This window comes from Lepidochelys kempii, chromosome 15, assembly GCF_965140265.1.
Source record: "Lepidochelys kempii isolate rLepKem1 chromosome 15, rLepKem1.hap2, whole genome shotgun sequence".
Lineage (NCBI taxonomy): Eukaryota > Metazoa > Chordata > Testudines > Cheloniidae > Lepidochelys > Lepidochelys kempii.
The window spans coordinates 14,181,860-14,202,631 of record NC_133270.1 but is presented as its reverse complement, the minus strand read 5'-3'; the positions used below and the strand labels follow the sequence as shown (position 1 = coordinate 14,202,631).

Genomic DNA, 20,772 nt, shown 5'->3' with positions numbered 1-20,772 from the left:
GCATCAGAGGTTAAAGCAGGAAGGATGTTTCCAGGGAATGCAGAGGGGCGAGAGCAGTGGGAACATAGGAGTAACGGTGGGTATCAAAGGGATCACATAAAACAGGAAGCGGTTTTGCTGGAAATCCGCATTATGGTTCCTGGCTCCCCTGGGAAACTCTCTAGTGACTGACATGGGAACCGGCTGAGCCCCCGGGGTTCAGAGGGTTAAGAACACTCTGAGCTCTTCAGGGACTTCTCGAAGTTCTTCCCATCGTGTGTCACCTGGCAGGTGTAGGTCTCATGGGTCTTCCACTTTGCTGCATCCAGAGACAGGTAACTGCTGGCCATGAACTTGTTGTCACTCTGTTTGGATGGCTTGGTCGTCTCCACTCCAGTGGAGATCTGCTGGCCGTCAGCTTTCCAGGTGACTTGGACTGAGCCTGGGTAAAAGCTGCCCAGCAGACACACCAGTGTGGCTTTGCTCTTTGTTTTGATCTCTTCCGAGGATGGAGGGAAGAGGTGCACGGTAGGAGACGCCTTTGGCTGACCTACAAGACAAGGAGATTCAGTGTGAGGATTAAGGAGAATGATTAACATTAGCTGAATTCTAGAACGTGCCAAAGCAGAAGGAAGGAAACTATTTCAGAGCTAAATAATGTGGGTGTGATTGCCAATTTTCATTCAGTTTGAGTTTTTTTTTCCTATACGACAGTGGAGCTTGGAGTCAAACTATTGCTGTGAATAGTTATGACCAGTGTGCATATTCTCAATGACTCTAATGTTACAATGGGGCTATCTGCGTAAGGACTACTTAGATGGGTCAGAGTTGAGGATGGGGCCCTGACTCAGACCTCAGAGATGCACATGCTGAGAGCTAGTCAGGGAAAACATCTGGCAGAGGCATTGCACCGAACTCGCATCAATAGCACCATGCTACAGCTGCCCCATCTGTTGAAAAATGCTTCCCTTTCAATTACTGTATCCAACTGTGAGCTCCTTCCTATGCCCTGCACTCCTGGGGCAAGCTCCCAGACATTGTGGAGACAATTATCTCCACTAGGCTACGCTGAAAACAACGTTCGAAGCTGCAGACGTTGTACTTTTGAGGGATTTTTTTTTTAAAAAAAGTTATTTCATAAAATGTTATAAAACCCACTTTTCAGCTTTTTTCTTCCACGGAGAGTTAATGGGATTTGATCAGTTTTAAATAAAGACGGGAAACTTAAGAGAGAGAGCGTGTGATCCAAAGCCCATTGAATTCAATGGAAAGACACTCATTCGTTTCAATAGGCTTTGGATCAGGCCCTAGATAACGATTTAGCCCATTAGCAATACTAACTCCATTGTCTTTAGTAGTGTGACTCTGAATTTACACTGGTGTAACTGAGATCAGAATCTAGTCCTAAGTATATAGCACATTTCACAATTCATACCCGAGTCAGTAACTAGATGCATTTTCAAAAAGTGAGTTCAAGTCTTATTTAAAAGACTTATCACTAGCAAGGCAAGAAAAAACAACCCCCCCCCCCAGAGTGTGCCATTAAAATTCAGAGTTCAGCAGAGCAAATGAAGGCAATTCCAGAGCTTCCCATAGAATCTGTTTGATGTCGTGTTCTTTGATTATTCCAGTCCAAATTGCTGCTTAAGGACATAATCCTGCAAACAGGCTAATATATTCTTAGGGAGGCTTCCTCTTTCTAAACGTCAGACTTTTAGGAACATTGTTCTGCAGGGTCTTACAGCCTTTAAGCTTCATTTTCTGTTAACCTCAGTAGTTTCCCCCTCTACAATATTGACAAGCTCTTTGTGTCTTACAGGTTTTGGGGAAACCTAAATCTGCCTAGCTCTCAAGTCCCTATTGTAGCTGGAAGCCCCAGTGCTATTGCAACCCTTCAGGAAAGTTGCCCTTTTGTTTTAATTAAGGTCCCTTAGTTTAGGCTTTGAGCATTTTGTGTTTGGCTCTGTTTGATGTTGTAACTGTTGCCAATGGTGATAGTTCAGCTGTGCAGCCCCATCCCGGGGGGGGGCAGGGGAGAAGAGGAGGTGACCCTTTGTAAATAGAACTGTCTAGCAAAGGAGGTCTAGGGCGGGAGACGGTGAGTGAGAAGACCTGGGTGCTATTTCTGACTCTGATACTGATGTGCTGTAAGACCTTGGGCAGGTCACTTCACCTCTACGCTTCACATTCCCCAACTGTGACATGAGGAATAGTAACCCCTATTGTAAAATACTCTGAGATCCTCACAAGGCACAATGGGTGAAACCCTGGTCCCACAGCAGTCAATGGCAAAACTCCGACTGCATCAGCGGGGCTGGGATTTCCTGAAATGTACTGCAGGTTTGATTAAATTCTTGTTACTGCAGAGAGTCTCTATGTTCCCCTGACTACAAGGATCCAGATGGCCCAGGCCTGTCACTAATGACTCCTTGCCATATTTCTTCTAAGTACATTTTAATATTGGAGACTGTCATAAAAGAGCCTAATATGTCTCACCCTCCCCTTGATTTCCCATGAAGCTCCCATAGGGATCAGTGGGAGATCTTCATGCAGAATAAAGGGAGAATATGTGTCAGGGGTTTCAGCAGGGGAAACCTGCAGCCGCCTGAATTAAGATGCCCCCTTTTCTCCCTTTTCCATGCCCAATCACTGTTAACGTTAACAGTGAACTCCTCCACTACATTGAGTATTGGTGGAAATCTGAACTAGAATAAAAAAGCAAACGAAGTTTTGGTTTGTCTCAGAAGCTGAGTGGCAGTTTGTCTTGGTGACACAATAGTCTTCTGAAAAACCAGACCTCCTATAAAAAAGCACAGCGTTCCCTTTCTAAGTGATTGTATCTGGGGGAGGTTTTCCTTCAAAGAAAGGAGGAAAACCAAACCCATTCCTGCTGCATAAACTAGCAGAATTCTAATTGACTGGGTCACAGTTTCCCTCCTCCCCCCCCCAAACCTTCTGTGACCCCAAAAAACCCAACCAACATCAAACAAACTAGGGCAAGGAACTTAGAAATTTCACTCATGGGAGAAACTCAATATCCATTTTTTAAAAAGACCAAATCCTTGTCTTGCGATAAATTCTGAGGCGAGAACTACAAGCCCCTTCTTAATCACAGAGTAAAAGGAAAGAAAACAATTTCAGTATGATTCATTCTACTGGAACAAAAAGATGCAAAGTTTTTAAAAACAAAACAAAACAAGTAATAAACTAGCTGGACAATAATTATAGAGGAATATTTCAGTTACTTACCAAGGACGGTTAGCTGGGTTCCTCCTCCGAAGACATTCCACAGTGACACGTGGCTGTGCAAAAACCTCCAAGCAGAAGGTGACCCCGTGGATGTGCTGAATCAGGAATTGCCAGAGATCAGGAAGACGTTCCTTTTCTCTGAGGAGACTCCTGGGTCCAATGAATGTTGATTGGGCATTAGCACAGCAGGGTGCTCCCACATGGACACCGTGCGTAGAATGAGAATGTTGCTACCTCCACCCTAATGGACGCCACCATGGATCTCTTTACGCCGCATAAAGGGAGACTATGTGCCAGAGGTTTCAGTAGGGGAATCCTGGGAAGAACCATGCTATAGTTCCAGCATTTGACACTTACCATTGATTGTTGCTGTGTCAGTGTTTCTGGAAGTGTTGTCTTCTGGGGGAAGAACACTTGGACAGAATAACAGAACATTCTGCTCTTCACCGATTCGGAGGTCTTTTGCAGATAAGATGGGCTCCTCTGTGGAGAACTTGGAGCACCTATAGACATGAACACCAAGGGCCAATTCCTGCATTGATATCCCATATAGCTTCACGGATTTCTTTTTTTTTTTTTCATGTGCCATCCTTTAGAGGATACAGCAGGTATTAGGTAGGTCAGACTCCTGGGTTTTGCAGGATTGCAACACTTAAAAATGAAGTCAGAGAACCTATGTCAAGCATTGGAGAACAAGGACAATTGACTACTGAACGCAGTATGTTGGAAACGATGTGTGAAAACTGGTACTGCATTGTTATAGTAAGTGATACCCATTCTCTGTAGCGGTCATTATTGTCTTATGGGAGAAGTTAGGATAACTGTACTATACCTTCTCTGATCTGCCTCTTCAGGAGACACCAGACCAGGGCAGAAGCGACTCCATCCCATATTCACAGGAGATGTTGCTGTGTCGGCCCTTGGCAATAGGGTATCTGGTTCAGGATACGTCTGGAGCTGTGAGACAATGACCCAGTGCTTATGGTTTATTTCCCAGGGAATAAAACCTACATCATCCTTGGTTTAGGGCCTAGCAGTCGGTTCAATACAGGTTTTCCTGACTGCTGTTGGTAGCTGAAAACCAGTTGGGAACCTCCAAGCTTTTCTGGGACTATCGAGGCTTTGTCTGTCTGGTAAACTTGAATTTACCAAGTCTTTGTACCAATACAGGCTGGTCATTTAATAATATGGCAGGATACATCAATCTGGAAGCAGCCTGTAGAATTAACTTCAGCCTGTATCTGTATTCTGATCTTTTTGCCAGTTGAACCAGGCACTCTTGTCTTAAAGATGTTGATTTCAAACTCTCAGCATTACAGAGCTCTCCTCTCCCTCCAGAGAGTCACAGGGCAGATTCAGTTCCTGGTGCCCAGTAGACTGTTCACTTGTGATGCTAACCCCATCTCTCTCCAGGCATCAGCAACGTAGATCTTAACTGTGATCCCTCTCTCCACTCGGCTGGTTTCATCTGTCCTTCCAGAGCACTGCACCATCCCTCTGTCTGGAAATGTGAACTTCTTTCTCTCTCTGGTATCTATAGAGTCCAGCTAAGTGTCATAATTAATGTATGGGACCTGAAAGAAAAACTCATGTATTGACCAGTGAAGTCTACTTTGGGGGCAATGGTGGCCCCCTCCAGCGCTCTCCCACGCGGGGAGGTTTGCAGCCCCTCTGTGCAGCAAGCTGGTCTCCAGATGGACTGGGAGCCTCCACCCGGTCCATGCTGGCTAAACCCTGGGGTGGTTTAGGCGTAAGTCTTTATACAGATGCAGGGGAGCTCAGCTTGCTGTAAAGTGCGCAGGGAAGAATACAGAGGAGGGGCGGTGCGTGCTTTGTGTATTGGAGCACAGCAGGGGTTAGCTCTGATGAAATCATATGGCAACCTCTTTCTCAGACAGCATATGCCCAGCTCTGCTCTTTCCCCAAGACTCTGCAGTGGGATGATGATGAGTGAATCTGTAAGACACTTTTTCCAACTCTGCATTTTAAAGCAAAGCACGGATCTCCGGGCTCCCGAACTCACCGGTGAGGAGAGCTTTTAAAAATACTTCACACCCTTTGACGTTCTCCAAGCCAGGAAGTGCCAGCTGAAGATATCCCAGAATGGAGCGCTCTGTGACCTAACAGATAACTGACATCTCATCGCAGTCATGAGTCAATTTTTAATAGTCCTGCAGTTCACCTCTAAGGGTGTGACCTATGGCACTTTGCGTGCCATACTTCTGATGCTCAAGTGCTTCCAGCTCTAGAAAACAAGGACATAGAGACCCCAATGGATGCTACGGGCCAGTCTCAATCGAGCATAACTCCACTGCAGTCAATGGCATTACGGCCAGTTTACGCTGGTATGACTGGAGAATCAGACCTCAAGTGGGTGCATGTGAAATCTGAATGTAGCAATGTTGGGGACCTGTAGAAAAACACACGTACGGACTCAGAGGGGAGACAACCCACACCTTCCCCAGGTAGAAGTTCTGGTAGACTCCATGGGGGATTTTTTTAGCTGCTCTCTGGTGGTGTCTGGTTTCTACTGGAGGACCTGGAGCCCAGGGTCTGTAAGCCCCACAGAGCCAGTGGACCAAAAACCCCTCTGCTTTCCAAACCCTAGCTGACAAATCAAGCCAATGGAAGCTAGTTGAAAATGTTTAAACTGGAATTTCCCCTGGAGTGGCACTCATCTGATGGGGAGAGAACAGCACACCTGAGCACTGCACACCACCCAGGGCATGCCCCAGAAGCAGGAAGCCAGCTACAAAACAGAAGACAGAGGGGTATTTACAGAAACTGCAGATAAACTATCCCTCTAGCTGTCTATGAATCGTAGGGCTTTCTATAGCATCTGTCACCATCGTATCAAAGGGTAACATTTTAAAAAGCACCTAAATGAATTGAGAGACACAACCCCATTTTCAAAAGTGATTTAGACACTTGGGGCCAGATTTTTAAAGGTATTTAGGTGCCTAAAGATGCAGATAGGGGCCTACTGGGATTTTCAAAAGAACTTAGGTGCCTAACGGTCATTTATTGCAATACCTTTAAAAATCTGGCCCTTAAGAGCCTCAATCCCATTGACTTAGATCTTAAGGAAGTTTGTCACTACTGAAAATAACCTCAAAGCTTCATGCAGTTTTTCAATCTATTCATCAGAGTCTCCGGGAGCTCACATTTGCATGGCAAGAGGATTGATCAATAATCATTGAGTAAAGGAATTTAATCTCTTTCCAGAGCCCGTGCATCAAGAACATTATTTTAAAAAATCAGCACAAACCAGTTGGTTCTAGCAGCCAACTCTTTCTGGTGGGCTTTCTCTCTCTCGGACCCCTTCCCTCCCATGCTTGCATTGCGAGCTCCTGAGAGCGTTGGAGAGCCATTGTCTCCTCTGTGTTCTCTACAGCACCATGTACCAGCTTAGTGCTCCACAAAACAGCAATGATCTGGGATAATTATAACTCGCAGACAGTTTGTGTGTGTGTGTGTGTTGGGATGGAGGGACAAACAGGTGCAGAGATGTCAAAAACGTGTGATGGGGAAGAAAATATCATCCTTCAAAACTCCTCTATTGGCTAGCCTCCATTTGTCGTCTTTCCTCCTTATTCCTTTTCATTGGTGGCGGCAGAGCATGAGTGGCCTGCCAGCAATGAGAGGCAGATACTGTGAGTGTTAGCTCCCACCCTGCTCTCCTCAAATATCTGGCATACAGAAATGATACCAATTTAAACCCTGTAAAGCTCATTGGCCTCCTCAATTATTGTTTTAAAGCTGACATGGCTGTGGGAGAATCAGTGTTGAAGTGTCTCTTTTGGCTGGCTGGCCCCGCACTGCTCATGGGTCCATGTTAAACGCTCTCCGTGATTTGAGTTCTCAGGTATACAAACGGTGCATGCTGGTGTCTGGGAAGGGAGGGACAGACTCCAGGGCGCCCCTCAGAGTATCCAGTCTCGCATGCTACTGATTCCCCAGCACAACTGATGGGTTTTTAATGGGGGACAAACTGTCTGGACAAGCCAATTAAAACCCAAACTGTGCAACACACCAGAATAATTAAGGACCCTGGTGCTGCACACCCCACAGAATCCAGACCATCACTAATGTTATGATTTATTTGTAAATAAACAATAAAGCATCTGAGGGATTCCAAAGAATTTACACACTTACACAGCGGGTCAAACTGGTCACCCCCTTCCCCTCTGTCTGAAACACAGCAGGTGTCACCCAGGGGCCAGCAGGACGAGTTTATTTCAGGCAGATTTCCATGTATAGCTGAACCTGCGGGGAGGCCCAGTTGGGTGGGTAGAGAGCTGTCAGCCAGGTTGGTGTTGGCAGGATATTGAAGGCCACTCTTCCAAAGAGGGGTTTGTGTCTCTACTGACCAGAAGTAGCTAGGAGCTCTGTTTGCAGCTTATCCCAGGGAACAGCCTGCAGCAGTGTGGTCCCCCTCACTCTATGGGCCAGATTTGGACACTTATTCCCCTAAGTGCTGACTTGTTCAGCCAATAGCCCATTGACTCCAATGAGGCTTCTTGAAGAATGACTAATGCTCAGGGAGAAGATGGGAGTGGAAATCTGCCCCCTGCGAGGGCAGAGGGTGACTCAATACTAACTCACAGAGCAGACTGGTCTCTGCAGGGCTAGTGACCCAGCTGAGCATTGAGCCAGCCAAGCCCTGCTGGTCTGTTGGGAGCTGCCAGGATCCCAGAACAAGCAGGGCTGGCTGCAGAGCCACGGGGGTTTGCATTACGCTCTCATGCAGCCCACGATCCCCCAGTGAATCCCTAACACAATGTGTGCTCTGGAGATAGATTTGTGCAGCAGCAATTGTCACCCCTCCCAGAAGGCTGGCTGAGAGCCAGAGTGACCAGTGTTAGGGGAGAACAGTCTCAGCTTGGGTAATGATCCCTCTGTGACATTTCTCCCCCTTCCCCTCCCCTGATCTCCATGATATTACACGTCACTTAGCGTTACTTCTTCCTTAGCTTGTCTGAAACCCCAAAGCCACGAGATCCCTACTAAAAAGAAAACCATATTGGCTGATAAAAAGGTAAGTTTATTTTATTGGAAGAGAAGGTGAATGTTGCAATTAATACACAAGGTGTAAAAGGGACAGAAGAAGTTAAACTCTTCACAGATACAGCAATACTTGCATGTTTCTGGATTTATTAATATCCTAACAAGGCTGCATCAGAGGCTAAAGCAGGAAGGACATTTCCAGGGAATGCAGAGGGGTATGAGCAGCGGGGACATGGGAATAAAGACAGGTGTGATGAATTGGTAAAATCCCCCACCTAAAACAGGAAGCAGATTTGCTGGAAATCCACACTATAGCAGTGCTACAGGCAGATTCCGGCTCCTCTGGGGACCCCCTACAGACTGACACGGGAACCAGCTGAGCCCCCTTTGGTCAGAGGGTTAAGAACACTCTGAGCTCTTCAGGGACTTCTCGAAGCTCTTCCCATCGTGTGTCACCTGGCAGGTGTAGGTCTCATGGGTCTTCCACTGTGCTGCATCCAGAGACAGGTAACTGCTGGCCATGAACTTGTTGTCACTCTGTTTGGATGGCTTGGTCGTCTCCACTCCAGTGGAGATCTGCTGGCCGTCAGCTTTCCAAGTGACTTGGACTGAGCTTGGGTAAAAGCTGCCCAGCAGACACACCAGTGTGGCTTTGCTCTTTGTTTTGATCTCTTCCGAGGATGGAGGGAAGAGGTGCACAGTAGGAGATGCCTTTGGCTGACCTACAAGACAAGGAGATTCAGTGTTAGAAAACCCAAATCCAGAGACTGCCAGTGCAGAATGTAAGAAATTCCAGATCTCTGCCGTGTAACAAATCCAACCTCTCATAAGCGCCGTGGGCAGGGTAATGATCTGAGATGTAAGATGTTCTTTTGGTTAAGGCACAGGACTGGGAATCAGGACGTTTGGGGTCCAATCCTCTGCACAGGACATTTGGGGTCCTTCCTTTATGAACTAGTTAGGAACTGTGTATAACTCATGCACCTGTAACAGTAACTGACTACAAACGAGAGTTTTCGGGGGGGAGGGTGTGAGGAATACAGTGTTAGTGCTAACGAGAAAAATGATTTTGTCCGAAAGTGACTAAACCATTAGGTTCCAATCTGTATGCACTGAACTGCTATTGGAAGCCATTCACAGAGGAAAGACAGTGTTCATTCTGCCTTGTGCTTCATCTTTGGAATATAAAGCATTAAACCAGCATCTAAGTATCTTCCTTGGACTACATTCTGTGTATTATTTGGGGGATATTTCTTTGGGTCTAAGCTTAGAGTTTAACTTGTCTGTTCAGGCCTTGGGGGCTGCTTCACTCGAGACACAGAGGAAACAGGGGTAATCCACATTTTTTTCTACTGGAAAAAATATTTCATAATTACAAAGAAATCACTAGGATCCAAAGCATAGGACAAGAGAGCTACATACATTAAATAGTCTTTTATAGAAAGTAGTATAAAATTCTGTACAGTTTTGGGAGAGAGGGAGTTTGTTTGTGAAGCATCCTATGGAATTCCATAGCAGGGATAAATTCTCTATTCTACCAAGTGGGTCAATAAACCCATTGTTGAATCATCATTGTCTGTCTGGGTTGGTAGGCCTCTCTGCTAAGGGTCAGATCTTCTGATTAACACCTGGGTGTGACGAACAATCTCCTACCAAACCATTGTTGCCTGTTCCTGTTGCTGAACAGCCTAGTTACCAAGTGAGCTTGTTGCTGAAATGTCTTCAGCAGCTGTAAAGTACAGAGTCCTTATGGGACCAGTCCCTGCTACAGGGCCCGATCCAGTGTGCATCTGAAAGTGCTTTGCTAGATTGGGGCCCAAGACCAGAAGAAAAGGGACCTTGCAAACTACCACACTGAGGGTTGATTTCATGGTGTAGATTCCCCTGGGCCCTAGCCTGGTGCTGTGCTGTGTAACTGCATAGAGACGGGGGGGGGGGTGGGGCACAATGAAGGCACTACCTGCTTAAGAAGGGATGCAAAAGTTTGGGGAATTTTTAAACTTAGTAACATTTCTGCAGCAGCAGCCTTGGTGCTGGGGCCAAATTGGGATGCCCGTCCTCACGCCAGGTTGCACCTTACTCCACAGGCGGTCAGTCCTATTACTTTAGTGGGACTGTATGAAAAGCAATGTGCTACTCGGCATGAGTAGGGCTCCCGCAGTCTGGGCCCTCATTATTTCACGCTTTATGTAGGTCAAAGCAGCCAAGGATGGTATTTGAGCTAATACTGTTAGCCCTGACTTACCGAGCCCCGGCTAAGCCAGGTCCATCAGGTCCCCAAGGCTGTTCTGTAAGTGAAGCCGGCTGGTCCAGCCAGCATCCTGATCTCTGAGCTGGCAGAATCCAGCCTCTACGAAGCCGCCTATCCTTTCAGACTGGCCAGCAACCTCGTTAGTGTGCTCCAGGCTTGAGGGACACGTTTAGTGCAACCTCTTTAAAGCCCGCTCCCCCTGCAGGCTGCTCCAGCCCCATCACGTTTAACTAACATCTTGCATAACTAAAAGTTTTGGGTGGATTTGTGTTGCATTTCCAAGCTGAATATTCAGTGGTAGCTATAGTCATCCAAGGTACTCCTGACACTGAAGATCCGTTCCATTGTAAGTCAGTCAGTGCAATTAGACTCCTCAGAGTAAGCGTAAATCAGTGTAGTCCCTTGCTAGCAAGGAAGCTACATGGATTTACACCAAATGGGGAGCTGGCCTTCGATTTTTAAAATTTGATCAGTCACTTGTCTAGCGGTAAATGAGCAGTGTGACAAATAGGGCTGGTTGAAAATGACCCATGAAAACTATTTTCAGTGGAAAATTTGATTTTCAACTGAATGAAAATTTTTGTGGGAAGTGTCTGCTTGCCTTGGAAAAAATTTTTTTGTTATTTTTTTGTTTTGTTTTTTGGTTGAAAATCCCAAAATGGAAAAAATATAAATCTTAAGACGAAAAATGTCATTAGCTTAAGTATTTTCTGTTTTCAGCTGAAAATGCTTGTTTGGGATTTTGGGACCATTGAGATGAAAATGATTTTTTTGTTTTGCTTTTTCTGAAATTATTCACAGAAGAAAACCATATTTTCTGCCCAGCTCTCATTCCTAAGCATTTCCTTCCAACGGCCCCTGACAAATCCAATTTTAAATCACCAGGGAGCAAGGATTTTTATAGCACATGAGATGTCACGGGATTGGACACCTGTCTGCAGGATCCTGGGGTGAGTGCTGGTGGAGGTCTATTGCGGACAATGGAGCTAGGGCATTGCACGGCACCGGAGAAGCTGGCCCGGGGTTTCTTTCATACACTAACTAGCACCCGGTGCTAATGAGAAATAGTTCATACCCGAAAAGAAAAAGAGGGAAAATCTTTTCCTGAAGGGGCTAAAACTAGGTCATCGTAAGTGGGGACCCTGTGGCAGAATCTCAATAGGTTTCATGGTCAAATTCAAACTTCTCTTGAGTGGGAAAAGAAAAGAAAATCCAACATGGGCCATGTACACCTGCTATGACTATCCAGAGAGACTAGACGTTCTTCCCAACACAGTGTGAAAGTCCATATATAAAGTGAGAGGAGTCCCAAGCCCAAGATGAAGACAAAGAAAGCAGGAAAAAAACCATGGAAAACGTACCATACAGCCAGGAGGAGGAAAGTTTGAGAGTAATTCAGTGACTTACCAAGGACGGTCAACTGGGTTCCTCCACCGAAGACCCCCCACAGTGACACACGGCTGTACAAAAACCTGTCCGAGTCGATGGCAGGGAGAGGTCACCTCCACTGCCCGTGAGGGGGGAAAAAGAGGTACGGGGCAATCTCCACTGGCACCCCATGGGAGTGCAGGTTTATCCTTTCTGGAGAAACTCATTGTACAATCGGAGGAGTGAAGATCCACTGGGAAATGAAGCAATGGAGTATTCCTTGGGAGAACTCAGAATAAGGCCAAATCCTGGTCCCCGCAGACAGCCCCCATAAGAGAGCAGAAGATGGGCTTGTCGTTAAGGCAGTGGATTGGGAGTCAGGAGAGCGGCGTTCATGTCCTGGCTCTGCCACTGACTTTGTATCTTTGAGCAAGTGACACCCTCTCTGTGCCTCCATTCCCCGTCTGTAAAATGGGGGCAGCACTTCCGTGCCTCCGAGGGTGGTGTAAGGATAAGTTCTGTCGTGTCCCAGAGATGCTCAGGCACTACAGTGATGGGGGCGTGATGGTACCTAGAGGGAACCAAAGGAGCTCTGTGCTCTGGTACCGTGCTGGGTCCCACCACTACAGCGCTCCTCCAACCCCCGCACCGGCTGTGGATCTGTGCTGCTGTGCCTGGAGCCCGTGGAGAACGGGTCTGGGTGCTGGAGGGCATGTACACAACTGGACTGCGTGTTGGTCCCTCCACTGCCATTTGGCCAGGACAGGCCAATACTGGGCCGCATTCATCACTGGTGCCATTGTATTGACTTTGGTGGAATTACGTCGGGGAAAGAATGAGGCGCACGAGCTGTCGTGTATGTTACGGATGCAATAACCAAACTTAGAAAGCACGTGTCAGGAACCCCACACGCCTGGGAGCATCAGCATCCTTCTCGACCTAATTAATATACAGCATGTCCCGGTGACCCACCAATAAGCGTCAGCGAAGAGACAGATCAGACATGCCAGGGGCTGCACACGCGTGGATCGGGTGTGATCCAAACCACGTGCTGTCCTCGTCTACTCTCTGAATAGCGCAGCCTCCCTGCACCTGTCCGTGAGAAGCTAAGACATCCCCTCCCCTATTGTCCGAACGTACCTGATCGGGATCTTCAGATCGTCCAGGGGGTTGCTCTGACTCACTGGGCACAGCCCTTCTGCCAGAAGCTGCGTCATGACGTCCTGTGTTCGCTCTCAGCTGAGCCATGCAGGGGGCTGGTGAAGTCTCCACATTGGACATGCCTGAGGAAGGGCTGAAGATACATGTGCCATGAAACCGATGACCACCACGCTCTGTCTGAACCCCAGCAGTGGGTCAGGTGCAGGCATTGCTGGAAGCCCAGAGTCAAGCAAGATGCTCAGAACCTTTGGTGTTAGTAAAAGCCGTGTCCATCGCACAGCTGACATATGCTGGAAAATGCCCCAGACCCTGTTGGCACCAATACAAGGCCAGGCTGGTATCCGCCCATGTACAGTGCACAGCAGAGATCAGCACTTTCCTGAAGGGAGCCCCCAGTTGCCTTCAGAAATTAACACAGTGCCCCCAACGACAGCCATTTGCTCTGTATTTCCTAGCTGTTCTCAGCAGTAAATCCCAGCGCTGTCTCCCTGGACGGAGCTGCCATGAGACTCCCACCATTGCTGGGCTATTCCCTTCCCCTCACCTTAGGGGAGCCGCACTGGTGCCTGCTGCCCAGCAGAGTGTGGGCGTGTGGTGCCCCTCTCGCCAAAGGCAGGGCCAGTAAACGTCTAGGCTGTGAGCTGTGTCCATGCTCAGCTGGTTTCTCGTGAATTAAACCAGGGCCCTGGACCCTCCCTCTGACTGTAAACACGAACCCCCCCTTAGTGCCTGGTGTGTGTCAGCTCAGCACGGCCAGGGGCGTGAATGGTACCAGCCTAATTTCCTCATTAATGGGCCGCAGTTGAAGCCAAGGAGGTTCACGTGCTGTGTTTGACACACTAACAGACACTTACTGAAGTTGGTGGGGAAGCTCCTGTGACTTCAGTGGCTCAGGCTCAGACGCTGTGAGAATTCGCTGGGTAGGGAGGGGAGGCCTGAGCCGCTGGCAAAAGTGCTGAAGTCCCCTTGTTAGAAGTGACTTCAGCACTTTGGGCCGGAGTGTTAAAGCTATTTAAGCACCTATATGTACAGGATGGCACCTAGCGGGATTTTCAAAAGCACCTAGCTGCCAAACGCCCATTCATTTCATTGCCTTTTAAATCTGGCCCTTACACTGCTAAATCCTATTGACTTTCAGTTGAACTTAGACTTTTAATGGAGTTAGTCACTTTTGAAAACCCCTTAAATACTTCATGTAGCTTTTCAGTCCATTCATCAGTCTATTGTAGTTTACATGTGCAAGGCAACAGAGCCTTTTTGTCAATGAAGTAGTGTTAAAATCAGCGCACACCCTGAATTCGAGTAGCGAACTCCATGGCCCATGCTCGTTCTCCCTCTCATACACACGTTCTGTGTGAGCTGCTGAAAACTTCTGAGAGCCCTTGTCTCCTCTGTGTACTGCACACTCTTGGGGCTCCACAAATCATAACCTGGAATTCTTACCCTCCCACCATGTACAGACCTGTTTGTGTAGGGGGGGAATGGTGGGACAGTTGGTCTGGGGACGTTAAACATACTTTGTGAAGTTTAAGAACCCTTCATTCTTTCAAACTCAACCATATCGCAGCCTCCCTCTGCTCCCTTTCCACTTAACCCCTTCTGTAGGAGATGGCAGTGCATGACTGGCCATCCATCCACCCATCCATGTCACCCGTATTGTGAGAGGTGACAGCATGGTGGTATCTGACACATACGTGGCATATGTGATACAAACGTATCCCTTTACCTCCCTGGCCCCAGGACTGTCAGGGAATCAGGGTCTCCTTTGGCTGGTGGCCCAGCACAGCTCGGGGTCCATGATAAATGTCTTTGTGATGCAAATTCCCAGCTATACACACGGTGCATGCTGCTGTCTGGGAAGGGTGAGACAGACCCCGGAGCTCCCCTCCGAGTATCCAATCTCACATGAAACTGATTCCCCAGGACAACTATGGGGTAATTAATGGGACACAAATTGTCTGCTCTGGCCTGTCAAGGCTCAAATTGTGCAAAAGCCCAGAAGTAACAAAGGCCTGAGTGTTTCCAGAGAATCCATATCATCAGTAATGTTTTGATTTCATTTGAAAAGCATCTTGAATCTACTCATTTACACAGTTGGTCAAACTGCACATAAAGGTCACTGCCTTCCCCTCTGGCTGAAACACAGCAGGTGTGTCTCAGTGGCCAGCAGCACTTGTTTAATTCAGGCAGATTTCCATGTACAGCTGCCCCTGCTGGGAGGGCAGGTTGGGTGCGTAGGGAGCTGTCCCCCAAGTTGGTATTTAATATCCTGCCCAATGGAACTCTTCCAAAGAGGTCCTTTGGGTCTCTACTGACCAGAAGTAGCCAGGAGCTCTATTTATAGCCTAACCCAGGGACCAACCTGCAGCAGTGTCGTGCCCCTCACTCTATGGGCCAGATTTGGACGCTTATTCCCCTGAGTCCTGAGCTGTTCAGCCAATAGCCCATTGACTGACTCTAATGAGGCTTCTTGAAGAATGACTAAAGGGAGAAAACGGGAGCCGGAATCTGCCCCCTGCGAGGGCAGAGTGTGACTCAATACTAACTCACAGAGCAGACTGGTCTCTGCAGGGCTGGTGACCCAGCTGAGCATTGAGCCAGCCTAGCCCTGCTGGTCTGTTGGGAGCTGCCAGGATCCCAGCACAAGCAGGGCTGGCTGCAGACCCACGGGGGTTTGCATTACGCTCTCATGCAGCCCATGATCCCCAGTGATTCCCTAACACAACGTGTGCTCTGCAGAGAGATTTGTGCAGCAGCAATTGTCACCCCTCCCAGAAGGCTGGCTGAGAGCCAGAGTGACCCGTGTTAGGGGAGAACAATCACAGCTTGGGTAATGATCCCTCTGTGACATCTCTCCCCCTCCCCTGATCTCCATGATATTACACGTCACTCAGCGTTACTTCTCCCTTAGCTTGTCTGAAACCCCAAAGCCAACGAGATCCCTACTAAAAAGAAAACCATATTGGCTGATAAAAGGTAAGTTTATTTTATTGGAAGATTATGTGAATATTGCAATTAATACATCAGGAGAAAAGGGGACAGAAGAAGTTAAACCCTTCAGAGTCACAGCGATAGTCAAATTTTTCCGATTTTATTTATATCGTAACAAGGCTGCATCAGAGACTAAAGCAGGAAGGACAGTTCTAGGGAATGCAGGGGGTGAGAGCAGTGGGGACATGGGAATAAAGACAGGTGTCATATGGATTGGTAAAATCTCCCACCTTAAAGAGGAAGGAGTTTTGCTGGAAATCAGCATTATGGGAATGCTACAGACAGATCCTGGTTCCCTTGGGGAACCCCCTACAGACTGACTCGGGAACCAGCTGAGCCCCCTGTGGTCAGAGGGTTAAGAACACTCTGAGCTCTTCAGGGACTTCTCGAAGTTCTTCCCATCGTGTGTCACCTGGCAGGTGTAGGTCTCATGAGTCTTCCACTTTGATGCATCCAGAGACAGGTAACTGCTGGCCATGAACTTGTTGTCACTCTGTTTGGATGGCTTGGTCGTCTCCACTCCAGTGGAGATCTGCTGGCCGTCAGCTTTCCAAGTGACTTGGACTGAGCCTGGGTAAAAGCTGCCCAGCAGACAGACCAGTGTGGCTTTGCTCTTTGTTTTGATCTCTTCCGAGGATGGAGGGAAGAGGTGCACGGTAGGAGATGCCTTTGGCTGACCTACAAAACAAGGAGATTCAGTGTTAGAAAACCCAAATCCAGAGATTGCCAGTGCAGAATGTTCGACATTCCAGATCTCTGCCGTGTAACAAATCCAACTTTTCAGAAGTGCCCTGGGCAGGGTGATGATCTGAGATGTAAGATGTTTTTCTGGTTAGGCACAGGACTAGGAATCAGGGACCCAATCCTTGGTCTCTCACGTGCTTCCTTAGTGAACCTGGCCTAGTTAGTCACTGTCCCTATGCCTGTAAAAGAGGATATCACTTTACTCATTCTTTTTGTCCCTTGAATCACTGAAGGCTTGATCCCATATTCCTCCTGCACAGGTATTTCCTATTGACTTCAAATAACAACTTGGGGCCTGCAAGAGGTACAGTGTTGGTGCTAAAGGGAAGAAAAATCAATTGGTGTGAAAGGGAGTAGAGAATTGCATTGCAATCTGTATGCACTGGACTTCTCGCAAGAGCCTTTCACAAAGGAATGCTGCAGCTGATTCTGCATTGTGCTGCATTTTAGAAATCTAAAAGCAGCTTTCTAAGGATTTTGTACTATGTTCTGGTTATTTATTCAGCGTTATTTCTTAGGGTCTAAGCTTCGCTTCGAGTTTAATGTGTGTGGTTAGGGCATCAGAAGCCACTTCAGTGCCCAGAGAGGAATCCAGGGTAACCCACATTTTTCCTTGTGGAACAAACCTATAAAACGTAATAACAAAGCAACCAGAATGATCCAAAGGATGGGATAGGGGGTCTCGACACGTTTCAGAGTGTTTCATATAATGTACCGTAAAATTCTATGGAGTTCAAGTAAGAGACTTTTTTTCTTTTTTTAACTATTCTATGGTATTCTATAGCAGGAAGAAAGTCTCTATATATTAAATTCTGCAAGTTGGGTCAATAAAGCTGTTCAGCAGTTATCATCGTCTGTCACATTCTGCAGGCCTTTCTACTAAGGGAACGTACGTTTGAAAAAGACCTCAACGGGAAATAATCTCCTTAACTCCTCCTGTGATATGCCGGCTGCTGAATAGCCTCGTTACCAAGTCGGCTTGTTGCTGAACCATTTTCAGAAGTTCGTAATGTACAGACTCCTGTATGGGACGAATCCCAGCCAAAGGACTGGAGCCAGTATGTGTCTAAGTGCCTTGCTGGATGCGGGGCCAAGACAAGCAAAAGGGACATTGCAAAATATCACAGTATTGGTTGATGTCAGGGTGGGTACAGAGTAGAGTCCCCTGCGCCCACGTATGATGTTGTGCTATGTTACTGCATGGAGCTATGGAGACAATAAGGGACCTCCTGGCTTAGGAATGGACACACAAGTTTGTGGCATTTTTAACCCCCTAGTAAAAGGCACCCATGAACGCCAGAAGTTTTGTCATTCAATTGGCAGTGTAGCCAAAGCCGATGTAAAGTCTGCTGGCAGCCCTAGAATACCAGTCTAGGAAGGCATCCAGCCTTTCCAGACTGGCCAGCAATCTTGTTAGTGTGCTCCAGGCTTGAGAGAGGCAATTAGTGCAGTCTCTTTCAAGCCCTCTCCCCGCGCAGTCTGGTCCAACCTCACTCCATTTATCTGCAACTCTCCATATTTCAAAGGTGTCCCTCAGCATTGTCAGAAAATCAGGTCTGAGTGGTATTCCCAAACTGAAATCCACGATAGCTACAGTCGTCCAAGGGACAGTGGAACTGATCCTCCGGGTCATGAGTAAGTCACTCATTGCAGTTACACTCGCTCAGTGTAAGTGTAAATCCGTGTAGTTCCATTACTGCCAAGGGGGCTACACTGATTTACACCACATGAGCATTTGCTCTCATATTTTTAAGATTACATCAATCTCTTATCTCGTTCTCAATTAGCAATTCTACAAAAAGGGCTGGTCAAAAATGACTCACTCTATCTCCTGTCAGTTAACAATTGGGGTTTTATTTCAACGGACGTTTTGACGGAAAGTGTCTCATGTCGAAGGAATTTCTGGTTGGAAACTCAAAACCAAAAGGTTTCTGCAGATATCTGGGGACTTTTTCCCCTGTTTTCAGTAATTATTTTGTGAAAATGTTTCATTTTTTATTTTTTTTTGCCAAAAATCTATTTTCTGCTGAGAATTTTGACAAAAATAAAATTTTTAATTTTTGTTGAAATTTTCCAGAAAATGAAACCCATTTAGTGACTAACTCTTACCAAAATGAATAGTCTTCAAACTACTCCAGAAGATCAGATTTCAAATCACAAAGGACAAATTATTTTTAGATCAGATTAGATTTCAAGGGGTTGTACAACTATTTTAAGAAGGTTTAGATGCGTTTTGAGGGGCATCTATTGAAAACAAAGGGACTATGTTGTTTTAGCTGGCTGAGAATCTGGCCCTTGGTTTCTTTCACATATTGGAAAAACCCAGTGCGAATAAGTAAGAAATGTCTAGTCCATGAAAACCAAAAACAAGGTAGAAAATATTTTCTTTTAGATGCTAACACCAGTTATTTAAAAATTGGGACCCAACAGCAAAATCTGGGTAGGTTTCATGGGCAAATTCAGAAACCTGTTCATTGGGAAAAGATAAAAAAAACATCCAGCATGGGACATCTACACCCTGTTCTGAGTCCGGACGGGCTAAATATTGTTCTCAACACCGTAAGAAGGTCTGAGTGTATAGTAAGAGGAGACCCAAGCCTGGATCAAAGGCAGAAAAGGAGGAAAAAATCATGGAAACATTGCAGTCTTGGCATTGAGAAGGAAAGTTGGAGTGTAATTCAGTGACTTACCAAGGACGGTCAGCTGGGTCCCTCCACCGAAGACATACCACAGTGACACACGGCTGTACAAAAACCAGTCATGTTCAATGGCAAGGAAAGGTCTCTACCACTGCACTTGTGGAGAAAATGACCATGGAACAACTTCTGATGGACCTCCATGAGTGGGAATGTTCATCCTTTCTGGAGAAGCTCATAGTACAATTGATTGATTGAATGAAGATCCATTGGGAGGTGAAGCACTGGAGTATTCCTTGGGAGAGCTGACATGGGGCCAAATCCTGGTCCACGCATGCGCACCACATAAGAGAGCAGAAGATTGTCTTGTTGTTAAGCCACTGGAGTGGGAATCAGGAGACGGGGGTTCAAGTCCTGGCTCTGCCAAAGACTTTCTTTGTGCCCTTGGGCAAGCCACATAATCTCTGTGCCTCAATATCCTATCTATAAAATGGGGATAGTACTTCCCTATTTCACAGGGGTGCTGTAAGGATAAATTCTTTTATGACTGTGAGATGCTCATGTTGGATATACCCTGTTTCTAAAACACGTGTCTGTAACCCACACCCCTGGGAGCACTGGCCTCTCTAAAGACACGGTAAACATCCACGGTAAACATCTGATGAAGTGAGCTGTAGCTCACGAAAGCTCATGCTCAAATAAATTGGTTAGTCTCTAAGGTGCCACAAGTACTCCTTTTCTTTTTGCGAATACAGACTAACACGGCTGTTCCTCTGAAACCTATCTAAAGACATAGTGTAAAAACTCTCCTAACACCACACCAACAAGTGTCTGCAAAGACACAGATCTGCCATGCTGGGGCTGCACATGTGTGGATAGGAAACCAACACCATGTGCTGTCCTCGTCTCATCTGGATAGTGCAGCCTTCCCTGCACCTATCAGTAAGAAGCTACCACATCCTGCCTTACCTGATCAGATAGTCCATAGGGCCAGGGGTCACTCTGAAGAAGCTGCATCATCATGTTCTGTCTTGCATTTGGCTGGTGAAGTCTCCACACTGGACGTGTCCAAGGACCAAGTAAATAATGCTCAAGATCCATGTGCCATGAAACCAATCACCACCATCCTCTGCTGCAACCCTGTTAGTACCAATACAAGGCAATGTTGGGATCAATGTCCAGTGTGCAGCAGAGATGAGTGCTTCTGTGAAGGGAGCCCCCCATTTGCCTTGAGAAATTATCAGAGTGTCCCCAACGACAGCCATGTGCTCTGTATTTCCCAGCTGTTCTCAGCAGTAAATCCCAGCGCTGTTTCCCTGGACAGAGCTGCCATGAGACTCCCACCATTGCTGGCTATTCCCTCCCCCTGACCTTAGGGAAGCCACT

At 46.9% G+C, this 20,772-nt stretch overlaps 3 gene segments (V, D, J or C); all 3 read right to left on the bottom strand.

Annotated features, from left to right (window-relative positions):
- Positions 1 to 206: 206 nt before the first annotated feature.
- LOC140898880 (immunoglobulin lambda constant 1-like) lies at positions 207 to 4,119 on the bottom strand. The segment is given in 3 exon segments: positions 207 to 529; positions 3,229 to 3,281; positions 4,061 to 4,119. Coding segments are annotated over 3 exon segments (435 nt in total).
- A 4,191-nt stretch (positions 4,120 to 8,310) lies between these two features.
- On the bottom strand, positions 8,311 to 13,071 carry LOC140898879 (immunoglobulin lambda constant 1-like). The segment is given in 3 exon segments: positions 8,311 to 8,957; positions 11,894 to 11,958; positions 12,995 to 13,071. Coding segments are annotated over 3 exon segments (465 nt in total).
- A 2,913-nt stretch (positions 13,072 to 15,984) lies between these two features.
- On the bottom strand, positions 15,985 to 20,372 carry LOC140898878 (immunoglobulin lambda constant 1-like). The segment is given in 3 exon segments: positions 15,985 to 16,684; positions 19,441 to 19,493; positions 20,356 to 20,372. Coding segments are annotated over 3 exon segments (393 nt in total).
- Positions 20,373 to 20,772: the final 400 nt, after the last annotated feature.